The sequence below is a fragment of the Mandrillus leucophaeus genome, unplaced genomic scaffold, assembly GCF_000951045.1.
Source record: "Mandrillus leucophaeus isolate KB7577 unplaced genomic scaffold, Mleu.le_1.0 Scaffold124, whole genome shotgun sequence".
NCBI classification, from domain to species: domain Eukaryota; kingdom Metazoa; phylum Chordata; class Mammalia; order Primates; family Cercopithecidae; genus Mandrillus; species Mandrillus leucophaeus.
Window position 1 is genome coordinate 1,083,993 of NW_012100765.1, and position 15,389 is coordinate 1,099,381.

A 15,389-nucleotide genomic window follows, 5' to 3' on the forward strand; every position below is an offset into this window, starting at 1 on the left:
TGACCTCAGGTGATCCACCTGCCTCGGCCTCCCAAAGTGCTAGGACTACAGGTGTGAGCCACCACAACTGGCCTGAAGCAGGTACTATTTCTTATTTACATGTTATAGATAACATGTTCATACAGTGGTAGAGACTGGATCAGAACCCAATCCATGATTTACGACAGCTGCACACTTTAACAGGTCACAATATAGGAGAATCTAGGGATTGTGTATTAGATGAATGGAAAATTAACCTATCGTAAAAATAGAAAAATTTTTAAATGGTCACTTTAATTTTACCAATAGTGACAATAATGGGCTAAATAATTTGATATCTCTAACATCAAATACACCAGTGTAATATCCATAATTGAAATACTGGTTTGGTTTGAGATTTGCCTAGAAGGCCAAAATATTTTCACTGTAAAATTGGCAGGAAAGTTATTTATTCAGAAGAAACTTTATGATTTAACGTAAGTATATTACAGATCTAAAAAAAGGGCTTTACCATACCATGAGCCTTGGCCCACTGTAGATTCCGCACAAGAGATTCTGCAGAATACTCTGTTCCCTGTATTGGATCAGTAAGTGCTCTCTTCTCAGATAAACTACTTCGAATCTCTAGAGCCTGTTTGCCTTTGGTAAGGTGACACTTACCCATATCTAAAAGATATGAAAATAAATATTATTTTTCAGACCACCAATTCTTATGTTTTAAATATTTAGGATAAGAACTATCCTACATTATCAGGTTATATTCTCAGCATCATTTATTCACTCAACAAGTATTTCCAGAGCACCTATTATGTGCCAGACACAGCAAGCATGTTTTAATTTTTACTCATGTGTAGGTATTCATAAACGGTATATGCCAATGTTTTAGGTTTTCGAATTCAACAAAAATGTTATATGTATGTCTTTGTAATGTGCCATTTTCATTCAACATATTTTAGATACAGACTAATGTATATGGATACACATCAATTTAAATTTAGAAGTATATTCTTTAAGTTACAGTTTATCATACTTCTGTCTGCTACATTATAAATTAACAATAGTAAAGGTTCTTTTTTTAAAAAAAAGAGACAAAAATATATGTGATCCAGAACTAAGTCTAAGTTAAATCAACATGTTGGGGGTTAAAAGGAGACACCTAGTATTGTAGGAGTACATTAAAATTATTATTTGTTAGAGAAGAAAAGATACACAATTTTTTTAAAAAAGGAGAAAATGAGCCAAATCAAAAAATTAGATGGTTAAAACAAGTACAAAAAATAACAAATGTAAATTAACTAAATTTTCTCATTAAAAGACCAGGATTATTAGATTGGATTTAATTTTTTTTTTTTTTTTTTTGAGACAGAGTCTCGCTCTGTCGCCCAGGTTGGAGTGCAGTGGCGTGATCTCGGCTCACTGCAAGCTCCGCCTCCCGGGTTCACGCCATTCTCCTGCCTCAGCCTCCCGAGTAGGCTGGGACTACAGGCGCCCGCCACCTCGCCCGGCTAGTTTTTTGTATTTTTTTTTTTTTAGTAGAGACAGGGTTTCACCGTATTAGCCAGGATGGTCTCGATCTCCTGACCTCGTGATCCGCCCGTCTCGGCCTCCCAAAGTGCTGGGATTACAGGCTTGAACCACCGCGCCCGGCCTAGATTGGATTTTAAACAATCTGTTATACGGTGCCTCCAAAAGCTACAGCAAAGCAGAATGACATGAAATGTTTGAAAGTAAAAGTGTAGAGAAGCAGGCTAGCCTAGGGGTTAAAAGTAGGAAAGTAAAAGTGTAAAAAATAGCATATTGGGTCAACAAAAAGGAAGCTAGTCTGGCTCTATTAATATGATACAGAAAGACAAAAAAGCATTTGAAATGGAGGCATCACTACATAATGATAAAGGTTCAATTCAATAAGAAAATATAAACATTTAAAACAAAAATAGTCACTATGAAGTAAAAAGTGCTAGAATTACAAGAAAATTGGTAACCTGAGAGATTTCAACATCTCAATTATTGATCAAAGAGACTATCAGCAGAAATACAGAACTGAAAAAAAACAATAAAAATTAATAGGCCAAACCTAATGGGCACACATAGAGTTCTGCAACCAGTTACTATAAAAATATCCATTTTTTCTCAAGTACACATGCAAAATTTACAAAATTTCATCTTTTACTTGGCCATAATGAAAACCTCCACAAATTTCAAAGCATAGCAACTAGACAGACTATATTCGATCACAAAGCAATTAAGGTAGAAATAAAAAGTGAAAATTCCTGCCATATTTGAAAATTAAAGATAATATTATATAACTTAAAGGTCAAAGAAAAAAACACTAAAAAAGTCCCTAAACTTGTAGGATGTGACGAAAGTGATGTTTTAAGACAAATGTAAAGCCTTAGAAACTTAAATTGGAAAAAATAGGCTAAAAGTGAATGAACTATGATGATGTTAGAAAAAGAAAGAATAAATCAAATGCAAGGCAAGACATAAACAAACAGCAGAAGTTAGTGATGTAGAAAACAATGAAAAAGTAGAAGAAACCAATGGAGCCAAAGATTGGTTCTTCAAAACGAAATAGCACAACTGGCAAAAGCTGGCAATAAAGAAAAGAGGAAAGTAGGTACAAGTAAGTAATACTGATGAAAATGGATACATAATTACAGATAAAGCAGAGATTAAAGAATACTATTAGAAATATGAGCAACTAGGCCGGGCTCCGTGGCTCATGCCTGTAATCCCAGCACTTTGGAGGCCGAGGTGGGCAGATTACAAGGTTGGGAGATCAAGACCACCTTGGCTAACATGGTAAAACCCCGTCTCTACTAAAAATACAAAAAGTCGGGTATGGTGGCAGGCACCTGTAGTCCTAGCTACTGTGGAGGCCGAGGCAGGAGAATGGCGTGAACCCAGGAGGCGGAGGTTACAGTGAGCCGAGATCGCACCACTGCACTCCAGCCTGGGAGACAGCGCAAGACTCTGCCTCAAAAAAAAAAAAAAAGAAATATGAACATGAGCAACTAAATGCCAACAAATTTGAAAACTGCCTAAATTCCTACAAAAATATTACAATATTACTTATCAAAATGGACTCAAGAAATGAAAAGCCTACATGGTACAATAAATATTCAAGATATTGAAGCAGTAGTATTTCTACCAAAAAAACACCAATCCCAGGTTGGTTTATAGGCAAGTTCTACCATAAATAGATCATAATTTATACAGAATTCCCCAGTAAACAACAGGGTGTACTTCTTCTGTATCAGAGTTCTCCAGAGAAGCAGTACAAACAAGATGTGCACATGCGTACGCGTACACGTGTGTGTGTGTGTGTGTACCCAGAGATAGAGTGAGAAGAAGGGATTGACTTAAGGTATTGGTTTATGAATTGTGGCGGTGCAAGTCTGAAATCTGCAGGCAGGCAGGCTGGGGATGCAGAGGAGAGCTGTAGTTTGAGCCCCAAAGGCAGGCTGCTGGCAAACTCACTGCTTGTGGGAGGTCAGTCTTTGCTCCATTAAGGCCTTCGGCTAACTGGATGAGGCCCATTCACACCATGGAGAGCAATCTGCTTTACTGAAAGTCCATCAGTTTAAACTTTAATCTCATCCAGAATAACGCTCGATCCATCACCTACAGACATCTTGAATAATGTTGGACTAAATACCTTGGCACTGAGGCCTGGCGAAAGTTGACGTAAAATCAGCCGTCACAACCTCCATCTCATTCTACGAGGCCTACGCTACATTCTGTCAGCATAACACTGATACCACTGAATACTAATTTTATTTTCTCATAAAATTAAACCAAATACTATAAGAAAGTAAAATTACAGGCCCATTTCCCATATGAATATAGATATGAAAATTCTAAACAAAATGATAGCAAATTAAATCTAGTAGTATATTAAAAATATAATACATCCCAATGAAAATGATTTATCTCAAGTTGGTTTAATGTTAGACTATAAATTTAACTCACCATATTAAGAAATTGAAAGAAAAGAAACATCCTATTATCTTCTTCATAGCTGCAGAAAAACCATTTAATCTTGTTCAACATTTATTCATAATAAAAATTTTCAAAAAACCAATGTAAAGAGAACTTCCTTAACCTGATAAGGAGTGTTAATGAAAAACTTACAATATTATTCTAAATGTGAAAACATTAGCAATATTCCCTTTAAAGTCAGAAACGAGACAAGGATGCCCACAACTACCTATTCTATTCAATAGTGTCTTAGCGGTCCTTGCTAGTATTATATCAAGAACACATACAACATTTCTCTAAATCAAACCGAAAAAAAAAAAACCCACAAACACAGTAGAAAAATGGACAAATGACATGAACAGATGTTTCACACAAGATACACATATAGCTATTAAAAATATGAACAATGTTCAATATCACGAATGGTTAGGGAAAATCTAATCAAGACCACATGAGATACTATTTAACATCTGATTGGCAAAAATAAAAGAGTCTGACTATCAAGTGATGGAGAGAGTACAGATTCACATTATCCCTTGCTGGCTGCGGGGAGCAGGGTAAGTGTAGACTTGGCAACCACTTTACAAAACTGTCTGGCATTCTCTCGTAAAATGGAATACTGTCACACCCTACGACACAGCAATTCCAAGCCCTAGAATCACACTGCAAAGAAATTCATGCATATATATTCCAGGAGACATATATAAGACTGTTAACCACAACTAACTCAAATACTCACCAACACGGGAGAGTAGTTGAAAAAAACTGTAGTATGTTTGCATAATAGAATATTACATAGCAGTTAAAATGAAAAACAATAGTCGTGCAACAATATGGCTCAATCTTAGCAATAAAATATTAAATAAAAAAATTCTAGTCCCAAAAGACTACACAGAGCATATCTTTTTATTAAGTTAAAAACAAAACTATGCATACTTTTTTGGGTATATATAAACTCAATAAAACTATGTAAAAAGAAAAAGGAATAAGTTTAGAATGGTAGTTATCATGGAGCGGGGGAAGGGAAAAGAGAGGTCCTATAATTAGATGTAGGTTACTGTCAAGGTCCTATATTCATATCGAACATCTACTCACAATAAAAACCCTCAGTAGTATGTTCAATACTTCTGATAATAATGCTGTCCTGAATAGTACAAAAACAAAAGTCGGGTTACAGACTGATGGCTGTAGCTTTTTAACAACCAATTTACCTCATATTATGTTTTCCTTGCACACAGTTGAAATTCGTAAGGTGGGCCGGGCACGGTGGCTCACACCTTAATCCCAGCACTTTGGGAGGCAGAGGCCGGTGGCTCACTTGAGGCCAGGAGTTCAAGATGGGCCTGGCCAACACGGTGAAACCCTACCTCTACCAAAAATACAAAAATTAGCCGGACATGGTGGTGCGTGCCTGTAGTCTTAGCTACTCAGGAGGCTGCCGCAAGGGAATCACTTGAACGTGGAAGGTGGAGGTTGCAGTAAGCCAAGATCACACCACCACACTCTGGCCTGCGCAACAGAGGCTGTCTCACACAAAGAAACCAAAAACTGAAAAAAGAAATTGGTAGCATGTTTATTTTCCCCTTCAACTGCTTGGCTTATAATCTCTGAATACTTTTCCCCCTCTGGAATTTCTTTTTTTTTGAGATGGCTCGCTCTGTCACATATGCTGGAGAGCGGTGGTGTGATCACACTTACTACAGTCTCAAACTCCCAGGCTCAAGCCGTCCTCCCACCTAAGCCTCGCGAGTAGCTGGCAATAGAGGTGCACACCATAATGCCTGGCTAATTTTTAAAATTTTTATAGAGATGGGGGTCTGACAATGTTGCCTGGGTTGGTCTCAAACTTCTGTGCTCAAGTGATTCTCCTGCCTCAGCCTCCCCAAATGCTGGGATTACAGGCATGAGCCACTGTACCTGGCCCCGAATTTTTTTTTTTTTTTAATTGAGATGGAATCTTGCTGTGTTGCCCAGGCTGGTCTTGAATTCCTGGGCTCAAGCAATCCTCCTACCTCAGCCTCCCAAAGTGCTAGGATTACAGGTGTGAGCCACCATGCCCAGTCATGGAATAATTTTTAATTAAGTAATCCGGAAGATCCAAAGGAAGAAACAGCAAAGTTCTGTTTCAAAATTGGATGATTTGTGAAAAATTTCATACAACTGCTTTTGCTTTTCACTACTAAGACAGGGGTCAGACACAAAGCACCCAAAACTCAAAATAAGGGCTAGATTTAACTGTATTATTTATCATGATACTATTAGACCTTTACTTATTTTGTACAATGAGTGGGCTGTTACCCATGAAGGGCACAATGTACATGGCACTGAGCTGAGTGTGCTCCACGTACACTGCAGGGTCTTCCTTCCTGGGCACTTCTAGGTAAGCAGACATGGTAGCACTGAAAAAGACCAGTGAGAAGCAAAACTTTCTAAGACGTTTATAAAGTTCAAATATCCTCACAGCACATACTGGGATGCTATTCATTGCTATGACAATTTGGTACATATCATATATGGGTGAGCATGGTGTTTTTATTAAGTTTTAAAACAGTTAAAATGTACTTAAAAACGAAATTGAAATAAAACACTGTAGAGTTTCTGGAGCACCTTACTGGATCTCAGTTGGAATATAACTGATGTAATCCAAAGGTTTTCTTTTTTTTTTTTAAAAAAGCAGAGACTTTCCTTCAAATGTGAGCTTCAGAAGAAGCCTAATGTAGAAAACAAATAAAAGTGGAATTTCTCTGGTTGAAGCGGGAGGGTGGCAGGAAGTCCAAAGCCCTGGCTGGTTATGTTAAATGGAAAAGTGGCTATGGCAGGAAGTCCAAAGCCCTGGCTGGTTATGTTAAATGGAAAAGTGGCTAAGTCAAGTGATCTAACTAACATAGCTACACAGATAAAAACATGAAAATAAATATGGCTCCATCCTGGCTAACATGGTGAAACCCCGTCTCTACTAAAAAATACAAAAAACTAGCCGGGCGAGGTGGCGGGCAACTGTAGTCCCAGCTACTCGGGAGGCTGAGGCAGGAGAATGGCATAAACCCAGGAGGCGGAGCTTGCAGTGAGCTGAGATCCGGCCACTGCACTCCAGCCTGGGCCACAAAGCGAGACTCCGTCTCAAAAAAAAAAAAAAAAAAAAAAAGAAATTAAATATGGCTGACAGTTGGCCAAACACCTTATACCCAAACTGCCATCACTGGAACATCCATGAAACTCCATTTTCTAGTGGTGCTAGTTTGTAAAAGAATTACTTTCTTCCTTTTTATTTGTATTTTTTATTTTGAAGACAGGGTCTCGCTATGTTGCTCAGGCTGGTCTTGAACTCCTGGCCTTAAGTGATCCTCCTGCCTCAGCTTCCTAAGTGCTGGGATTACAGGTTTGAGCCACCATGCCTGACCAAGTTACCTTCTTTTTGCTATGGCTTATAAAATGTTTTTTCAAAAACCACAGTGCAATCTACCAAAATAATAGGTACTTAATCAGCATCTGACATATGCATAACATTATACCAGCAGGCAGGGAAAGAACAGATAGAAATGGAAGATGTGGCATTAGAACCCCTAGGATCACGTCCTTAAATCAGGATTTTAAAACTCCTAAGTTCATTAAGGAAAAAAAATGAACTCAGCTTTTTCCAGCAGTGTCTAAACATTTCTGTAAAGTTTTCTCACTCCCATCCTGGGAGAGACTGCTCACTGGACAACTCTCCACCACCCCTCCACGCCCCCCACCCACCCCCAAATAGGGAGATTTGCCAGCACCAAGGCACTGGGCACAGAAGCAAAGCAGAGATCTGAGGATTCAACTTTATTTATTTAATGACTGTGCCTAGGCTTAGCCTTGTAGTCTAAGTAATGCTGCACAGATGGTGGAGAGCTACGTCAAAAGGGAAGGAAAGATGACATTAAATAGCAGAAGTGTTGCTGAATGTTATAGTAATATAAAAATTGTTTTATAAAGTAGATACTAATTCCAAACCCACATAATAAGAATTAAACAATCACCAGAGAGGGAACCCTGAATAGGTGTGTCCCCCCTGCTCTTTTTTCTGAGTAGTTTCTCTTTATTTTTTACCTTCTGCAACTTCATCCAGTAACACAGTAATTTTCTTATCTTCTAATAATCTATCTTTTAAAAATTTCATAAAGATTCCATTTGCTAATCCAGAATGCTGGATTTCAAAAGCTTCTGCTCCTTGACACCTTAAAAATAGAAAAAGAAGTTAAACCAGGCACAGAAAGGCAAATACTGTATGTTCTCACTTATATGTGGATGCTAATAAAAATGAACTCAGAGAAGCAGCCAGCAGAATGGTGATTACCAGAGGCTGGGAGGTGGGCACGGCACAGGGACTGTTAGTCACAGGGTACAATGTTTCAGTTAGGAGGAAAAAAATGGTAAGTATTTGAGGTGATATGTGAATTAACTTGATTCAATCATTCCACACTGAATACGTACATCATAGCATATCTTTGTATCCCATAAATACATACAATTATAACTTGTCAATATCCAATAAAAATAATTTTTTAAAAAGAAAATGTTAGAAAAACAAACACTTGCCACATGGGACTTCTGTGTATACTGATGAGCCTCATTTTCTCTTCTGCCTCTCACATGACATCAATAATTAAAGAGTTAATCTTTAAGCAGGAACTACATGCCCAATTTGGGCTTAATAATAAGATACCATGATATGGAATGCTAAAGTTGACCATTTAAAATTTTCTACCAAGAACATCAAGGAGGTAAATTTATGCCTACATGTCTATAGGTATTTTCTAGGCCTCTAATCTAGAATCAAAAAGACCTCAGGAGCCAGGCACAGTGGCACATGCCTGTAATCCCAGCGACTCAGAAGGCTGAGGCAGGAGGATTGCTTGAGCCCAGGAGCAGTGAGCTATGATGGCACCTCTGCACTCCAGCCTGGGCGACAGAGTTAAGACCCCTGCTCCTAAAAAGCAAAAGCAAACAAAAAGATATCAAAGAATAAGGGAAACTTCAACGTAAACATAAAATTTTCTTACGTGGCATATCCAAACACAATATTGGCGGTGACTTTTAGTGCATCCAAGATTGGAATGGTATCATCGTAGTCATTTCTATTCAACAGAGGCAGAAAAGAGTAGACAGAAATATGAAAAGTTAAAGATCATCCTTAAAAGAGTATAAATAATGAGATACTACAACAGTATTTTAGAATACATAATTTAAAATTATAGATTCAAAATTTTTCATCTAGGTAGCTACATATCTACCCAAAATAACCCACTAACTCCTTGTTAGCTTTAAAACCGGAGTTGCATTTGAACTCTGGCATTGGATTTTGATTCATAAATGCTGAGCAAGCAAAAAATAGTAAATCTAGAGGCACTGGTTCTATTTCTTAGAAAGGCAATGGCAGATAAATGGGATCCAAACCTCCAAACATCTGCTTCGGCTACTCATTCTGTATGTGGAAGACCAGGACTGACTAGTGACCAGAAATCCCAACTCCATGGGTGCTGGTTTTGTTAATTCCTGAGGGAATAACTACAATGATTATTAAAGTCATCTAAAGGCATTCTGGAGAGTTGAATCCCCTGTAGTATGAGTAAATGCCCATGCCCTTTAGTTCTTTGTTTGTGTTCTATAGCAAATATGAAGAGTTAAAATAATTAGATATACATGGAGTAAATATATTTTTCTCTAGTTTTGTTCTTCCAGTTTCGATGTATAAACTAAAATTCACACACGCAAATGGCTGTTAGCATTTCACAGGTTTCTCTAGTTTGTCAAGGTTGATATTTAACTCCAACAATTGTTTAATAAAGATTAGAAAATTTACCTTTTCCTACACATATCCAATAAGAATACATTAAGTCCAGTTTCTTTTTCTTGCATCAATTTCAGTATATTTTGTACACACAGACAATTTTCAGACCTATATGGATTTGGAGCATCAACAGGGACCATGAAGCTGTTCCCAAAATTTTCATAACCATGTCCTGCATAATACAATAACCCTTTGAAAAGAGGAAAATAAAAGAGAGGTAGATGTCAATTCTAAATGCACTGTGAACACACAGACTGCATAACTTTTTGTAAAAAAAAAACCATGACTTTAATTTTCTTCAAGGTGATGTGAGCATATGTAAGAAATACCCAATTATAAATGCAGACAATGTTAATTTGCATTTAAAATTATTGGTAACAGGTCAGGCATGATGGCTCACACCTATAATCCCAGCACTTTGGGAGGCCAAGGCAGGGAGATCACTTGAGGTCAGGGGTTTGAAACCAGCCTGGCCAATGTGGTGAAACCCCATCTCTCCTAAAAATACAGAAATTGGCTTGGCGTTGTGGTGGGCACCTGTAATCCCAGCTACTTGGGAGGCTGAGGCAGAAGAATCACTTGAACCTGGGAGGTGGAGGTTGCTATGAGCCGAGATCATGCCGCTGCACTCCAGCCTGGGCGACAGAGCAAAACTCCGTCTCAAAAAAAAATAAATAAAAAAATTATTACCAACAATCTGTACTTAAAATTTGCATTTTAAGACAGTATCAAAATGCTGTCTGAAGTATATCCTAATTTATAAAAGTAATATATTTGTAACCAATAGTATAATCTAAAATACAATTTTATTTTATGATATATAAAAAAGAATGCAGCTAGGATTTCTCTCCTGACTCATTTGTCTCCTCCACGAAGCTAGGAGTTCTGTTAGGGCAGAGACAGTCTCACATTTATTTATTTGTGTATTCCTGGCATACAGCAGGAGCTTAGTAAGTATTTAACAGATAAACACACACAATTCAGATGAACAGCACCTGCAATATGAAGTTAAGAAACTCCACAGGTATTACCATAAACATTAGTTAAGGGTTATTAAAATATAAAGGTAGTTTTATAATCAGAGATGGGAAATCTGATTTCACAGATTACTATTTTTTTCTTTTTGCTATGAAATATGAATATCAATCTTCCATCTAGAGTCTTTTGAATTAATAATCTAAAATTTACGATATTTTTAGGACTCAATAGATGAATCATATTTCCTTACTGAGAAATGATACTATAAAAACTAACACAACTCAATGTTTTCTTGAAAATAATTTTGTTTCGGCTGTAAAAAACAACAAAAATATCAGTCTGAACTTCTTCATAAAAATACTGGACAAAACACTTTTGAAGATATCCTCCCCTCTGCTTGCAATTTCTGGAGCCCACTAATTTTGCTCTCTCAATATTCTGGATTTAATTATTTCTTTACACGGTATTTTAAAGCAAACAGTAAAAGCCATTTAGATAGGGAATCCAAAATAGCTAATCCATTGTAATTATGGCCCCGACTCCTAGCAGAGACCGTGGCTTTGAGAATTAAAGACAATTTGCTGCATGTGGTCCTACAGGACAAAATCCACGTCGTCTTTTTTGAATTTCTATTAAAATGAGAAAAATGGTTCTTTCAAATACAACATTTCAGCTAAAATGAGAAAATAGATACAGCCATTTATCAAGTGTGGGTTCCAGCTCATGTGTGCTCTGGAAGTTATCACATGGGCACTGAGAGATGAAAAAGAAGGACGAAGACAAAGTTCCTAACCTCTAAGCAGGAGACCGGGAGATTCATGTATGGAGATTCACACATGTTTATGTTATCAAGCAACAATGAAAGTCATCATATAATTAAATGCCATAAGTCATGTTAGTGGGACAACCACCGTGTATGTATGAAATGAATAAAGTACAGAGAGGAATATCAGTATGAAGTGAAATAACAGGGGATGGTCTTAAGAGAGGGAAAGGCTAGAAATGTGGAAAGGCAGAGAGAGAGCAAGGTACATTATGGGCAGGAGAACAGAAATAAACTGATAGGACCTGGAATGAAAGCTAACAGAAAAGAGACTAGCTTAGCAAAAAACTAAATTACTGTTGTGAATGAAAATAAGACAGCACACATAGGGAATTTTAAAAAGGAGTGCACAGATAGGGTTTTAAAAATAATGACCAAAAGAATGGATTTAATTATAAACGACAAAGATCAGGTAAGTGAAAAGACAACCCACACAACAGGAGAAAATATTTGCAAATCATTTATCTGATAAGGACAGCTTGTATCCAGAATAAAGAACTCTTCCACTCATCAGTAAAAAGACTAATGACGGCCGGGTGCAGTGGCTCACACCTGTAATCCCAGCACTTTGGGAGGCCAAGGCGGGTGGATCACCTGAGGTCATGAGTTCAAGACCAGCCTGGCCAACATGGTGAAACCCCATTTCTACTAAAAACACAAAAACCCAGCCAAGTGTGGTGGTGGGAGCCTGTAATCCCAGCTACTCAGGAGGCTAAGACAGGAGAATCGCTTGAACCCAGGAGGCGGAGGATGCACTGAGCCAAGATCCCGCCACTGTACTCCAGCCTGGGCAACAGAGCAAGACTCTATCTCAAAAAAAAAAAAAAGACTAATGACTTGATTTAAAAATAGGCAAAGATCTGATGCTTCTCCAAAGAGGATGTATAAGTGGCAAATATGCACATGAAAAGATGCTCAACATCATTAGCCACTAGTGAAATGCAAATCCAAGTCATTTCACACTCACCAGGATGGCTACAATAAAAAGACAGACAAGAACAAGTGTTGGCAAGGATGCAGAGAAATTGGAACCCTCATTCATTTCTGGTGGCACAAATGTAAAATGGTGTAAGAACTTTGGAAAGAGTTTTGCAGTTCCTCAAAAAGTTAAATACAGATTACCATATGACCCAGGAATTTCACTCCCAGGTACATACCGAAGGGAAATGGAGACTAGGTTCACATAAGAATGTGTACACAAATGCTCACAGCAGTATTATTCATAACATCCAAAAATGTCCATGAGATGATAAATGATAAACAAAATACAGCATATAATGGAATATTATCTACTCCTAAAATAATGAAGTTCTAGTACATGCTGCAATATGAACGAACTTTGAAAACATTATGTGAAGTGAAAGAAGGCAGACATAAAAGGCCACATATTGGGTGATTCCATTTATATGAAATGTCCAGAAGAGGCAAATCCAGAGATACAGAAAATAGATTTGTGGCTGCCAGGGGCTGGGGTAAGGAGGAATGGGAGTGACTGTTGATGGATACAGGGTTTCTTTTTGGGATGATGGAAATGTTCTGAAGTTAGGTAGTGGTGACTGATGCCCCACCTTTGTGAAGATACTGAAATCACTGAATTATACACTTATAAAATAGAGTACAACTTATACTCCTCTATCAAGTATTCAAAACATAACTCTATTTTCCGTCAATCTCTTTACTGCTTCAAGAGCAAGACAAACTTATTTTTAACCTCCACAACTTTGCTCAAGTTACTCTATCTCCTTTCTATCTACTCTCCTCAAGGGTTATTTCCAAAGTTCAGAATCCTTAGCAAGTTACTACCTGGTAACCACTACCTGGTAACTGGTTTGTGGCTTTCTAACACACTTCAAATTCCCCCTACCTTGAAATGCTGTAGCAGCACTTTCTGACAATCACATACAGGCTTTTCCTGATATTGTATAGTCCTATGTCTACTTAGTTTTTCTGATAAGAAATCATAATGACACTAATCTTTTACATTTGCACACTCCGAGTAGCTCTTATCTGAAATGTTTGGGACCAGGAGTGTTTTGGATTTGGGGTTTTCAGATTAGAGATACTCAACCTGTATATTTTCTTGGTTTTCAAAGGACTTTCATACACACAATTTAATTTTAATCTATATAATAACTTTAAATGATTTCTATCCTTATTTTATAGATGAGAAAATTAAATTACAAAGATTAAGTGATTTGCTTAAAATCACAGAGTTGATGTATGTTTTGACTCCATAGATAGTGTTTTTTCTCATTGTATTAAAGGGCAATAATTTTCTTTTTTTGAGATGGAGTTTCACTCTTGTTGCTCAGGCTGGAGTGCAATGGTGCGATTTCAGCTCACTGCAACCTCCCGGGTTCAAGTGATTCTCCTGCCTCAGCCTCCTGAGTAGCTGGGATTACAGGCATACACCACCACGCCTGGCTAATTTTATATTTTTAGTAGAGACAGGGTTTCTCCATGTTGGTCAGGCTGGCCTCAAATTCCAGACCTCAGGTGATCTGCCTGCCTCGGCCTCTCAAAGTGTTGGGATTACAGGCGTGAGCCACTGTGCCCGGCCTGGGACTAAAACTTTCTTAAAAGGATAGATCATGATCTGTATTCACTATTATTTCCCTCAGCACACAGCATACTCCTTCATCTGGACTGTCGATGTAACGAAAATAACTCAGCAAATACTTACTGAATTGCATTAAATTAACAATGCAAACCAATCAAGACAGTCTCAGATCTGGAGTTCTCTTTTCAAGGGTCTTTTAGTAGAAATGGTACCATTTCAACAACTGGTATTACTTAGAGACAACTGACAGCAGGCCTAGGTGCTGCCTCCCTCATGTCAGGTAATATGTTTGGCTCCAGCAAGACTTGACTGGGGTGAAGATACAACTCTGAGGGAAGGCTTAGCTTCCATTCATACAGGGAAAAGCTGAATGTTGTTCTGTTACATTAATGCCACATGCCCAGCCCTGCAACTGCTGAATGAAATTAAGGCACTTAACACCAACATATGTTTTTTCTTTCCCAAAATGTCTTATGAAAAGGGTAACTATTCTGTATCAAAGTCTGCAACCAAATTATATTGAGGGGAATTAAGTACTTTTGTGTAAAATGAACTAGTCCAAAACATTTTTAAAAAAATTTTATGTATTTATTTATTTGAGACAGGGTCTTGCCCCGTTGCCCATACTGGAGTGCAGCAGTGCAATCACAGCTCACTGTAGCTTCGACCTCACAGGCTCAAGCTATCCTCCCACCTCAGCCTCCCAAGTAGCTGGGAACACAGGCGTGTGCCACCATGCCTGGCTAATTTTTAAATTTTTTGTAGAGATGAGGTCTCACTATATTGTCCAGGCTGGTCTTGAACTCCTGGGCTCAAACAACCCTCCCACCTTCGCTTCCCAGAGTGTTAGGATTGTAGGTGTGAGCCACTGTGCATGGCCCAAATCACTGTTGTTGTTGTTGTTTTAAATTCCATCTCTAGTACTGCTTATTTATTTAACTATCCTATTACTCAAGGATAGAGAAGAAAATATGTGTTTTTTTTACAAATGTCAAAAAACTTACTATACTTAGAAATATAGTTCTGCAAATTAGATCTTTAGGGAATTTTATTTCTTGGGAGGATGATTCAAGAACATAGTCATGGATATTTATTTTTGCCTACAGAGAAAATAATCGTCTAAATGAAAAACTTTTCCACTCAACTGAATATGCACTCCACGTAGCACGTGAGGGGCCGATAAGCACAACCACCACCACCCCAGCAGGCTTACACAGCACTTACTATGTGCCAGGCACTGTTCCAAGAAA

At 37.9% G+C, this 15,389-nt stretch overlaps 1 protein-coding gene across 1 annotated transcript in view; it reads right to left on the minus strand.

The window, feature by feature from the left end:
* MALT1 (MALT1 paracaspase) overlaps positions 1 to 15,389 on the minus strand; it is an 81,051-nt gene that overhangs the window by 7,610 nt on the left and 58,052 nt on the right. The window contains exons 11-14 of the mRNA XM_011971743.1: positions 9,791 to 9,968; positions 8,991 to 9,065; positions 8,038 to 8,165; positions 496 to 645 (exon numbers count right to left, since the gene is read on the minus strand). Of these exons, the coding sequence (XP_011827133.1) occupies positions 496 to 645; positions 8,038 to 8,165; positions 8,991 to 9,065; positions 9,791 to 9,968 (531 nt within the window). The remainder of the gene's footprint in view (positions 1 to 495; positions 646 to 8,037; positions 8,166 to 8,990; positions 9,066 to 9,790; positions 9,969 to 15,389) is intronic.